This window comes from Nicotiana sylvestris, chromosome 11 (assembly GCF_000393655.2).
Source record: "Nicotiana sylvestris chromosome 11, ASM39365v2, whole genome shotgun sequence".
NCBI lineage: Eukaryota > Viridiplantae > Streptophyta > Magnoliopsida > Solanales > Solanaceae > Nicotiana > Nicotiana sylvestris.
The window spans coordinates 100,696,526-100,709,966 of NC_091067.1; the positions used below are offsets into that span (position 1 = coordinate 100,696,526).

General features: G+C 34.3%; 1 protein-coding gene across 1 annotated transcript; it reads left to right on the top strand.

Moving 5' to 3' along the window:
• Positions 1-8,877: 8,877 nt before the first annotated feature.
• On the top strand, positions 8,878-13,122 carry LOC104226683 (F-box/FBD/LRR-repeat protein At1g13570-like). Its single transcript, XM_009778712.2, has 4 exons — positions 8,878-9,019; positions 11,319-12,166; positions 12,448-12,606; positions 12,692-13,122. The coding sequence occupies exons 2-4, from the start codon at positions 11,330-11,332 to the stop codon at positions 12,977-12,979; spliced, it is 1,284 nt and encodes a 427-aa protein (XP_009777014.1). The 5' UTR covers positions 8,878-9,019; positions 11,319-11,329; the 3' UTR covers positions 12,980-13,122.
• Positions 13,123-13,441: the final 319 nt, after the last annotated feature.

Here is a 13,441-nt window from a genome sequence, read left to right on the forward strand (position 1 = left end):
CTCCCTTCTCGACAAAGGGTCAGAGCTCGGTAAATTTCTGCCAAAATCATCGGCACTATGGTCCCATTTGCCTTTTTCATCATAAAGTTGGCTATCCCCACGAGTCCTAACTCTATGTTCCCATCTTTTCTGGGGAAAATCAAAGTACTCAGGAACGCCATTATAAAAGCTAATCCTCTCCGAGCTTCCCACTTGTCTTGGTTTCCCGCGTGAGTAAGACCGGTATCTGGCGTCTCGAAGCCACGGGGATTCCCGTAACTTCGGTACAAAAATTAGAAGGTACAGAATCCTTTGGCCAAATTTCCGTCTCGAATGTCCCGACTGATGCTTAACAAGTCCAAATATTTGTGAGGGGTTACTGTTCTCGGTGCTACCGGGTAATGATTTCTAAGATTCCCATCGAAACTGGCGTAGCCTGCTATCTCTTCCAGTGTAGGAGTTAGCTCGAAATTAGCAAAGTGGAATACATTATGTGCTGGGTCCCAAAATGGTATCAAAGCCTCAATTATATTCTTTCTCGGCTTACTTTCAAGAGCCCGACAAGACCGACCAATGCTTTTATCACAATTTTTCTGCTATCTGCCCCCAAATCATGTCACCACATATGTAGCTCCAAAGGTATCTCTTCACGGACTGAGAAAGGTTCATTTTGAGTTGTGCTCATCCTGCACATTTATTAGGGCAATTTTCATTAAAAGAAAATTATGACTCATTTTGACTCAAGAAAAATGACAATTTTTTTTTCAAAATCTTCACAAAAATATCCGGCTTTACCAATATGGCCTTTCAGCACTCCAAAAACGAAGATTTTAAGGCTGTGTTCGCTAACTGGCAAAAACCTTGAAAAATGACCAAATGTGGCTATTCTTGCAAAAACGGCCTTCCGGCACCCTTTTGGGGACATTCAACTATTTTAGACAAGAATGACATCACCTTACTTATTTGCAATAAAATTAAAATTTTTGTTCTTTTTGGGCTATTTTTTGCAAAAAGGAAGTTGGACCCGATGGGGGTTGCCTACGTATCTCACACCATGTGAGAATCAAACTGGCGTAGTTCGGGCAAGTAAAATAAAACCAACTATTTTTCAAAACAAAACCTTTTTTTTCTTTTATTTTTCTTTTTTCTCAAAAAATTCGGCAGAGTTTCAGTACTATTTGGACATTGGTTTTCCAAAACAGGTGATTTAACTCACTTAACCCTCACATTGCTATTCTCTTTTTTCCAACTTTCTCCCATTATTCAAAAGCCGATCAACATGCAAATCCAAATCAAATAAATGCACAAGTAGTAAGTAAGATGCATCAGGATAGTCTTTTCATTTTTGGTACACCTGTCCTAGACAGACCCAACCCCTGTGTTGAGTCTCCAAAGTCAAATGCACGTGATGCAAGCAAACATTCCTACTAGGGATCCGACATGAGGTCTTGTTATACTAGATTTAAAACTTGGATTTATTGTTCTAGACTTGGCTTACCCGAGCGGACAATTCGAGCCGGGGGGGGGGGGCAGCGTACTAGGAATACAGAAGCTTCACCGGCTTTGCAACTTGTCCGAACCTCATTCTAAAATTTGGGATATGACTCTAACAGAAGAGAAGTCACAAGAAGTGCATACTCCTCCATGATTTAGAAGACTCAGAGAGAAGAAGGGTTTCATAGCAGTTTATATATAGTTCACAGAATATTAAAGCGGTAAAAGCAACACGTAGCACATTAGGCCCAACACATGTAACAAAATCAGATAATTAATAAAGCCAACTATAACAATTCATCTAAGCTCGAATTCTGAACCCTGAACCAGAGATTCTGGGTCCGATCCCCAGCAGAGTCGCCAGAGCTGTCACACCTCCTTTTTCCTACCCCCGAAAGGGGTATAAGGGAGTTTTTTCCAACTTAAAGTGACAATCGAAACGGGATCATTTTTTATTATTCAGAGTCGTCACTTGGGGTAATTTATGGTGTCCCAAGTCACCGGTTTTAAATCCCGAATCGAGGAAAGATTGACTCAGTATTATAATTCGCGAACACATAAATTCGGGTAAGGAATTCTGTTAAGCCAGGAGAAGGTGTTAGGCATTCCCGAGTTTCGTGGTTCTAGCACGGTCTCTCAACTATTATTATTGACCTAATTATCTGATTTTAAAATACTTTTAAACCTATGTGCCTTTTGACTTTTGAAAACCGCTTTTATTTATTTTAAGGAAGATTTCAACTTCATCTAAAACACGTCTTTAGACCACGCCACATGAAATGCACCCGCAGTCCGAGACATACTTTATTTAACGTTGTTACGATTTGGATTTGGGTCACATGAAATGCACACCCGAGTTTAGGAAAGTAATATTATTAAAATAACGCGCCTAAGGCAACTACGCGTTTTTAACTTTGCGAGGGCCATGGAAATTCGCTAAATGGCACGCCTCGATTTCTAAGGATAAAAACATTAATTAAACGAGGGCCATGGGTTTTGAGATTTTATTTGGAATGTCATGCCTCAAATTATTTTAAAAAAAAGATTTTATTATTCGAAGTTGTTATAATCGGGTTACATGAAATGTACCCCCGAATTTTGAAATTAGGCATCGTAACTATGTCACGAGAACCGTACTCATAGTCACAATGGTTTATTAATCACACCTAAAGCAAGCTACGTTGTTCATGAATCATTCATTTCCTAAAATTAATTTTGAGATTATTGCAAATGGTGTCATAGTTATGGACAAGAATTATGGAAGAGGTAGCTTAGGTCGTAGCTTTACTTGTGATGGGTTGCTAAAACAAATTGTAGTCTTCCTCTCTAATTAATATTTTTCAACTTCAACAAAAGGAAATCAATGAAATCAATTACTAACATCTGTTACTTCAATTTAACCAAACAAACAAGTTATAGCCATAACGAATTCACATAATACTCTAACGTGCAACAAGACAAAATGCTAACTAAAAAAACAACCAAATAATGGCCTTTTGATCCTCTTGACCCTTTTTCAAGTTATTAGTTTAGATCTTTGTTTAACTAACATGTCATTCTCGTGAATAGATGATCTCACCTCGATAATACCATAAGAACTAGACATACAAACACTTCAAATATCAATATTCATCATACCAACTTTGAGTGACGTAGACCAACTAATTACTAAATACACCATTAACAGAGAATAATTAAAGCATGGAAGGAAGTACTAACTAAAGTAGAAATGGACCTTTTAGCCAGAGATTCCTTTGTTACTTTGAAAATGAGAACCTCACAGACAAATCGGCATGGCATCAAGTGTACAAAAAGAAGACTCTCACGAACTTGACTTGACTGAACCTCGATTTTTTAGCGACGTTAATGGAGCTATTTCATGAGAACTTCTGCATTTTGTGAATGTTTAAGGCTGATTTGGAGCTGCATTTCATGGCTCTTGAGGGGCTGGTTTTGGGGCGTTTAAGGTGAAATAATGGGCAGCATTTTGGACTATTTGCTCGCATCTGATGGTTGCATTTCTGCTGCTTGTTATGGCTGGATTTTGGAGTGGTTAAAGGGAGCTTTGATAATTGACTTTCATGGCTGAAAATGGAGTTTTTGTGGCTGATTTTCAACAGTAACGCATCTGCTTTGGCGCTAATTTTACAGCAACTATGGGGGTTGTGTTGTTGGTGTTAGAATGACACTTTTGTTAGATCATTAACATGTTGGACTGGAGAAAGATTTATTGGATGACCTTGAACTTGATTGAATATTTAAAAGAGTAATATGCGAAACTGTTCCTACGGACGACCGAAACTAATAACTAATCTAAACTCATACATATTACGAACAATTAATTCTAAGCTCTAAACCTCACACCGGGTTATTACGAAATATTTCATTGGATCCCATAGATATTTGCAAGATTTGTTTAACTAGATAGTCGAGCCAGCTCGAATGATATTTAGCTCTGCGATACATTATCTTCACCATAACTCTAAGGTGATTCCAACCAACTTCAAGTCATTAAACAATCCAAATAAAGCTATCAAAGCAAACAGGAATTGAAATTCGGTTTTCACTTTCAAAATCCATCAAGTTATGATAATGAAATACACTAGTACACATCCAATTTCAATACAAACGTGTCCTGCTATTATACTTCACATGTTCCGAAATTACAAAGAAGACTGTAGGTAAAATACTTGGAAAGAGAAGTGAGATTTGGACCAAATAAAGATCGAAGAACTGTAGATGGAGCTCAGCTACTAATAAAAAAAATAGCAAGACAACATCAAACTTGAGCTAGATCCATTTTTGAAAACCCAGAAATATGAATGAAAACCTTGCAATTTGATGGGGAATAACACTGCTTCTTCTATGTGAAATTTTAAGCAAAGATTGACATAAAAAGGACTTGTATTCTATATTTCTCTTCAGCCTTGGGATTACATATTTACCAATGGAGGTCTTCTTTTCTTTTTTTTCTTTTTTTTTTTTTAAATTTTTCCTGATTTCTATCTCCCTTCTCCAGTTCTGTTATTTTCTTTCTCCTTTCATGTGTGTTTTTGTGTGTATAGAGTGAGGTCAAAATGTCTGGGTGGATTGGAGAAATGAAGAAAGAAGAAGAAGGGAGGGGAGGGTGCGCCGCTAACTAAGGATTCTTTCCAATTGTCTTTTTCTGTTCTCTTTTTTGCCTTAGCTCCCCTTTTATGTGAGGAATTAGGGTAAAAAATGGAAAAAAAGGTAATGGGTCAAATGAGTATTGGTATTGGAATTGGGTTGGGATTTAAAATTAATTTGGGCAATTTCTGGAATTGACCCAATTTTAGAAGAAACAAGACCAAAAATATATTCTTCCTAATTTCCTTTTCTCCTTTTTTTTTCTTTTCTTTAGTTAATTAAAATCCTAAATTAATCTATTTTTGTAGAAATTATAATTCTTTATTTATTTTTAACATTAAAACAACTAATTAACTAAAAATGATAATTTTAAAGACTACAAGTTAAATATGTAAAAATGACAATTTTTAGGATTTTTCTATCATTTAAAAATATTAAAAATGCATGAAATGCAAATAAATAAAGAAAAATTCCTAAAATCAATAAAAATTATTTTTGGTCTATTTTGAGTTATTTTCATGTAGGGAAAAAATCACGTGCTCACAACTATGTGCAGATTTCAGAGTGGCAACTTTTGGACCGTAGCATTGGGTGGCTGCCTTCAGTTCAGTTAGAGATCCTGAGGTAGTCCTGCAGGCATCCGCAGACCCGGCGTTCTCTTCTATCTTTATATGTATTCTGTTTTCGTTTACTTCAGAGACAGATTGTACTTTTCTTTCCAGATATTATTGTATGTAGTACTCGTAGTTGGTCCATGATATTGTGACACCGGATTCCGGGTAGAGATATATGTTGGTATTGTTGTACTGGTTTCGGCTAGGTATCAGATTAAGTCTTCCGCATGTATTTATTTATCGTTAATATTTCATTATTAATTTAAATTGTTAAAAAGGCTAAGTAAAAGAGTTAGTGATTCTACATTACGCGGCTTGCCTAGCTTTCATGAGTAGGCGCCATCACGACTCCCGAGGGTGAAAAATTTGGGTCGTGACAGATTTGATGTTAAAAGCTCATGAGATGAAATGGAGAATTGATACAAAATGAATTAAAGTTGCTTACCAATAAATTTGGGAAGAAAAGTTCTTCAAAAATCGCCTTTAGAGTGTTTGGGGTTGAGAAATTGTGTAAAATGAGATAAGTCCCGTTTTCTCCCTCTTTACCCAGTTGCAGGTGTCGCATTTGCGAATGCTTGTTCACAAATGCGACACACAGATCGCAAATGCGATTAGCGCATCAGATGCACAGAAGTCGCAAATGCGATATTTTTATTGCAAATGCAAGAAGTCCTCCTTCGCAAATGCGGATAACTTATTCGTATTTGCGAAGCTATCCTAAATGCCTAGTGCTCGCAAACGGCCAATAAGTTTGCAAATGCTACTGTCCCTCCTCGCAAAAGCGAACATTACCTCGCAAATGCGAGGTCTTCCAGCCCAAACCTTTATTGCAAATGCGATCATTTGATCGTAAAAGCGAGCTCGCAAATGCGAGGTAGTTTTGCACCAGCAATCCTAAACCAACCAAACTCACCTGAACCTCACCCCGAACCCCTCAGGCTCCAATCCAAAAATGCACACAAGTAAAAAAATATTATACGAATTTGCTCGCTATCTCAAATCATCAAAATAACATCAAATAACAAGAATCGATCATCAAAATTCAAGAATTTTCAACCTAAACTCAATTTTCTCAATTTCACTCACAATGCACCAAAAAGCGTTCGGGTCACCCCGGACCCCAACCAAATGTGCGTACAAGTCCAAAAATATTATACGAACCTATGGGAATCGTCAAAATACCGATCCGGAATCGTTTATCCAAAATGTTGACCGTGGTCAACTCTAGCCTCATTTTTAGTTAAAAATTTAATTTCTTTAAATTTTTATATAAACGTTTTCCGAAAAGCAATATGGACCATGCACACAAATCAAGAAACATCAAATAAAGTTATGGGAGGTATGAGAAAACAAAAATTAAGGCTAGTACTCAAAATAACCTATCAGGTCGTCACAAATACACAGTTAAAACATATTATCACTGTATCTAAAAAATACGTTGTTGGAACTCCATATATTGACTAAATAAATATTTTAGCTAAGAATAGTAAAATTTCGACCAAATATTTGCAAATTTGACTCAAAAAATAAAAGTACGTAGTTTAAATAAATAGCCATTGCATGAAAATAAAAATACACAATACTTTTTAATTTTTGTAGAAAATATACCATTTGAACTTCATTACTTTGGTTAAATCTTTTTCTTTTTGCTAAAATAAATGGAGGTTTAACTAAATTTTGTAGATTTGGACCAGATAAAGATAAGAAATACATAACTGAAATATATATTCATTGTATTTAAAAAAAATACAATTAGGAAAAAATGCAATGTATATTAAGAAGAAACATCGAGAAATATAATAGAAAACAAATAAATCATTATTGATTATGCAACCAGTAATATTTGAGAAATACCCCACTTGGAAGCTAAGTTTTTGATTTTTCTTCCCTCTAACGCGCCTAAAAAAGAGTGTATTCACCCTCTTTGCCACATCAACATCTAGGAGGGTTAAGTACATCAAATTTTCAAGTTAAGAGGGGTATTAAAGACCACACGAAATTTAAGAGGGAACTAAATAAAAGTTGCCAAGTCTAGGGGGTCCAGAACATTTCTACCTAACAACTTATTTGGATGATTGTTATATATTGTATTGTATCATATTATTACTTTAAATAAAATACTTATTTTGATTGTTACTTTAATTTATTATACCGTATCGTTAAATCTGTCATTATGTAATGACGGATTTTGTGTGGTGGTATCATTAACTTGCTTTTTCTTCTCATCTTGCCCTTCCTTATTATTAAATAACTATATTTTATTCTTTATCCTACTTTTTATATAATAATTCTACTATATATCCTATTTTGTCTTAGTAATGTTGCAAGTTTATTCTTCATATTATTGGCGTGTGACATCATCAAACAACGACAAATGATATAGTTTATTCAACTATTATATTCATTAAATAATATAATTCAATATAGTACAATATGATCTAATACATTATGAAACAATCAACCATCCAAACAAGCTACGAGAGAAATTTAGTCACAATTACCTTCTGTTTGGAAAGCCACCATGTAATTGGAATTAGTGTAATTACTAGGGTAGTAATTACATAGCCTAGTAATTACACAGTTGTATATTTACAACGACCTATTTGTTTGTCATAGTGTAATTACAGTATAATTACAAGTTTACTGTTTGGTTGCACAAGTGTAATTACACAGTTAAGTTTAATTTTAAATAAAGTAATTATTAAAACCTAAAAATTAATATAATAAATATATACCTATAATTTTTTATAAATGTAAATGATATTATATTTGGTATTTAAGATGTATATTTTTTGTGAATATACATTAATTAGTAATCATATATTTATAACTAATATTGTAAAGATATATATATAACTAATATTGTAAAGATATATATATATATATATATATATATATATATATATATATATATAATATTTCTAATTTATATAGAAACTTACAAAAACTAAAAATACACATTTTGTAAGAACATTATGGAATTCATGTTTGCTGAAATAAATTAATATTTATAAATATAATGTCATAACATTATTCAAATGTTTGACAAAACTAATCTATCAATTCTAACTAAAAAATGAATAACATGCAATATGAATCAATACTACTAATACAAGTAAATTGGAACCATGAATATAACACAATTTCAAAATTAAAAAAAAAATAGTTTAACATATGTCATATTTCAACATAATAATAGTAAGTTACACTACAACTTAAGATTAGGAAATATAATAAGTTTATAACCACATTCAACAATGAAATTCCACTTTAATTGCATAATCATTATATGCCAAGTTTGTTAATGACTCACTGATATTAGGAGGTATAGTTTCAAAAAAATAGAATAATAATATAAATAAAAAAAAAAATATTACATGAAATCATAAGAAGTAAAGGTAGATAAATAAAAGATAAAGAATGAACAAAGAAAAATATATTTTAAAATTTAAAGTAAAAATAAAATAAAATAATAGAAATAAAAAGTTATAAAAATAAATTAAAATAAAAACAAAAGGAAACAAACTAAAAAAATAACCTTGTAATTATACAGTATAATCCCACCAATTCTTGTAATTGCACCCTTTCACTTATACCTAATTTGATGGTTACCAAATAATTAATTGGCGAATCAATTACCGCCAAATCCATTTACAAGCTCGCTTTCCAAACATTTCTTACTATTTATGCCCGCTTCTCTCTTTCTCGCTCGTCACTACTCAGTACTCACTACCCAGCACCGCTCCTCCAGAATCCTCTCTCTGTCGCCTCGCCCCCATCAACCAATTCTCTCTCTCCCCCGGTGCTTTCACCGCCGCCTTGAGGTTGGTTTCTTTTTATTTTTTTCCTTGTTTTTTTCGATAAGTGATGTTACAGTTAAGAATTTTTTGGTTCTCTCGACTCTTAGTCATATATAATTAGTACTTTAATCCAAGAGCTTCTGAAATTGATTTCTTGCATGGATATATCAAAATTCCGATTATGGAGGTCTTCAAAAGCTGAAGAACTTAAACCATTGGTCCCCATTTTTCTTGAAAATTGGATGGAGGGTAGTAAATCATTGAGTGCAGCGAAAACCCTCTTTTTCCATTAATTCAAGAAATAAGGGAATATGTATTAAAGATTAATACTAATATTAGCAAATAGAGTAGTGTTGTGAGGATTTTTTTTTTTTTTTTTTTTTTTTTGTATAAGTTTGATAACAATGTCTACCAGGTAGACAGAGCAAGTGGTTTGAATCTAAAATTAAGATAGTTCTATGGAAACTGAATTGCACCCATAATTAAGCGAAGTCTTTTTTCCCCTTTTGGTGAAAGAAAAACATTTTCTATTAACCAAGCACCAGAGAAATGACTTTTGCACAGAAAACAGTTTCTTGGAAAGTGACGTTTATTATAACAAACAAACCTATGTCCTTTTGAGGCTGCTTTCTCAAAGGAAAAGCAGCGAATTCCATTGTGCCGTCAAGACTATAACAGACTACATTATAGCATTGGCATTGATTTCTTTAATGGGGATGGTCCAAGTGTTTATAGAAAAATAATGCTTTTATTTTACCAATGCCAAATTATGACATAATTTAATCAAAACTAGAACCCATTTGTCTATTGGGTTTCCTGTGAGTGGAAACTCTATATTAGATGCTAGAGCGTAGAAACATTCAAATCCTTATTATGTAAGCAAAAATGGCATATGAAGGTTGTGGATGCTTATAATCAATACTAACATGTTGCCTAAGTAAATTATTTATTGCTCTTTCAGTTCGATTTTATATGTATTCTTTTCTTTTTAGTTTGTTAAAAAGAGATTGATACCTTTCTATATGTGAACTTTTTGAATTTTAGCATTCTCATTTTACCCTTAATGACATTATCCTTTAAAAGTTACATGACAGTTTAAGACCACAAGATTTTAGGAGTATTTTTGATAAGTTATACATATTTAGCTTGTGTGTCAAAAGTTTTCTTTTATTAAACTCTATATCCAGTCAAACACCGCTATATTTATTGAGACCAAGTAACATTTGTTGAGAAAAATTGAAAGATAATGTGCAGTCACTTAGTTGAGAAACAAGGAAAATCAAAATTTTAGTTGGGAAACAAGGAGAACAATGAGCTATCTTGTTGCTGTCAAAGTCATTAATACCCTAATTCAGTCATAGCAACTGGTTTTGGTTGGAAATACTCATTATTCTTGTCATTTTGTGTAGCACAAGAGTTCTTGTTGAAATTATTGGACCTATGTTTTAGTTGTGTCCCTGATTTTCTTGCTATGTTTGGGTTTTTGCTGTTTGTTGTAGGTAGGACAATACATTTACAATGATTGAATTTTCCTTTTCTTAGAGGAGAGTATGGATCTATCATAATTGGCGATTTCCTTTACTTGCAGTAAAAAGACATCAGGCTTCTATAGAATTGAGGAATTTCTTTCTCGCTTGGTAGCATCCGCATTATAGCCTTTCATATTGAGAGACTTTAGATTAGGGAAATAATTTGTGAGATAAAAGTGTTAACCCTCACCTGTGTGAACCTCTTTACTTGTGAGTTTTGTGAGGTTATGTTGTACTTCCTTTTATATTCTCTTTTGATTAGTGAACTGTTCATCTCCACCTATGGGCGTACGTCTAGTAGATCGAACAACGTAAATCATTGTATTTCCTTTGGCATGTTTCTCTTTATCCTCTAATTTACCATTGTTGTGTGCCTGCTTTGTTAGATTGCAGAATATCCCAGGGTTTTGATCCTAACACTGTGATCTTTGATCCTAACACTGTGATCTATGAAGCTTACGATATGTAACCTCTTCATGCCATACTTTGTACTTGTAGAATAAGTTTTATAAAAATTGGATGTGTGGGAGTGATGACTGTTTTGAAATCCATCCTAAGGTCAATTGGGAATTGGTTTTTAACAGCTCATATAACCTGCCTGACGAGCTGTCCTTTGACATTGATTCATTCCACCTGATTATTAAGAATGACATGAATCTGGATTGATCTGTGCAAGCCTTTTAAAGTATGTTGTTACTTTCTTGACCAGAATATAAAGTTGGATTTGCATATGCAGCATGTGTGAAGCATTTTTTATGCAACCTTCACTTATGTTTGTTGGTTCAAATGGTCAGGACTTACAATCATGATGACAGATACCTATAAAGGACTTGAAGATGGAAGGGACAAACTTGATAGACTTACAGATCTTCCTATTAATGTCATAAATCAGATTCAGGAGTACATGACTGTTGAGGATGCCACAAGAATGAGTGTCTTGTCCAGTAAGTGGAGACATGTTTGGGCTTCAAACCCGAAGCTCATAATTTCTGTGAACTTCTGCATAAAGAGAAAGCAGTTAGGCACAATAGATATCATAAATAGAGTTCTATTGCAGCATTATGGACCAATTAAGACATTTCTCCTTGATATTTCAATGATACATCCTTCTGAGCACTCAGTTATTGATCTATGGATGCTATATTTGTCAAAAAATGGTCTTGTGGAGCTCACCCTTCGGTGTTTAGAATATCTCAATACTCCTTATAAGTTGCCTTCCTCTGTGTACGGTGTAGAACTAGAACATTTGAATCTCTCAAACTGCATTTTCAGGCCGCCTTGCAGTTTTAGAGGTTTCCACAAGCTGAAAAGCCTTTCACTAAGTCGAGTCACCTTTCAGTTAGATGTTGCAACTTCTTTCCTCTGTGTTCCAAACCTTAAGAATCTGATGTTTGAGAAATGTATTGGGCTTACTCACTTAAATATATATGCCCCAGAACTTTTAAGTTTAAAAGTTGTACGCTGTGACATTGAAACGATTAAACTGGGTCCTTTTATGGACTGTCGGAAGCTGCAGTGTTTTGCAGTTATATCACGAGACGAAGTTCCACAGAATGGACAACATGAAGCAATTAACTTGATAAAACTTCTCAGCAGCTGGCCTGAACTTAGAAAACTTCTTCTGGACAGATACTTCATCAAGGTAAGATGGAAATTTGTATCTTTGCATAGACTGGGGAGGGTAGTGTGTACGCACACCTTACCCCTACCCTAGGGTAGAGAGACTGTTTCCAAATAGACCCCCGGCATCCTTCCCTCCAAGAACTTCCCACCTTGCTCTTGGGGAGACTCGAACTCACAACCTCTCGGTTGGAAGTGGGGGTTGCTTACCATCAGAGCAACCCCTCTTGTCAGACGACGTACATATTTGTATATTAATATTCTTCTGTGGGTTCATTTTTTGTTTTTGTTTTGGCTGTCTAGTTTTTGTCCTCTGGTAATGTAGCAGGGTTGCTCTCAACAAGGCTCAATGACTTGCACGACCTCGCCTTTTGTGATTACGATTTTAATGACAAAGATCAAGTTTGCTCATTGCTATGCATTCTTAGAAGTTCTCCTAATTTGAAGTCGCTTGTACTTGTGGTGAGTTGTTGAATTCATGAGTTGTTGATCTTTTACCGAGTATAGAGGTGCAAATCGTACTAATTTTCCTTTATACTACTTATAGTTGAGTCACATAAAGAAAGGCTCTGGGGAAGTGGATGTAAATCATTTTGAAGGACAAGGCTGTAGGATTGGTGAATTCAATAACCTTCAAGCTCTGAGAATATGTTACTTCCATGGTTCAAGAGTGGAAGTGCTGTTTGTAAGGTTATTGCTGGCGTCTGCACCTTTTCTGCAGGAGATAATCATTGAATTAGATAAAAAGGTTAGTAAAAGCGAGGCCACTAAGATTGCTGAGGAGTTTATGCAGTTTCCTCACACAAGTAATGTACCACAGGTAAGTGATAAATGATTGAGATGACTTGATCCTCCTTCTCACTGCTGTAATGGTTACTGCGGATGTTCTTATTGGCCACAATTTAAAGTTTCATGTTTGTCATATCTGAATGATATATATAGCAGCACCTAACTTTTTTTGTTGGTGCATCTGTAGAAGCTCCTTGTAGCAACAGGGTTGTGATATTTGGAAAAAAGAAACTTGTGAGATAACTGAAATATAATTTATAAATAAAGAAAGGAAGAGGGTATAAAAAAGTAAATCCTGTGTGTCTACTCAAAGGTTAAGGGAAAATTTTAAAATTTATGGTTTAATATTTTGTTTACACAATTAGTGTAGCATTACATATTATAATATACTAGTTGTCATTTTTATAAGGTTATCAATTACTTTCCTATCTCATTTGAGTTGTTTGACGGATTACAAAGTTTAAGAAATCGAAGAAGACTTTGAACATGTCGGTCTAGGGATATGGCT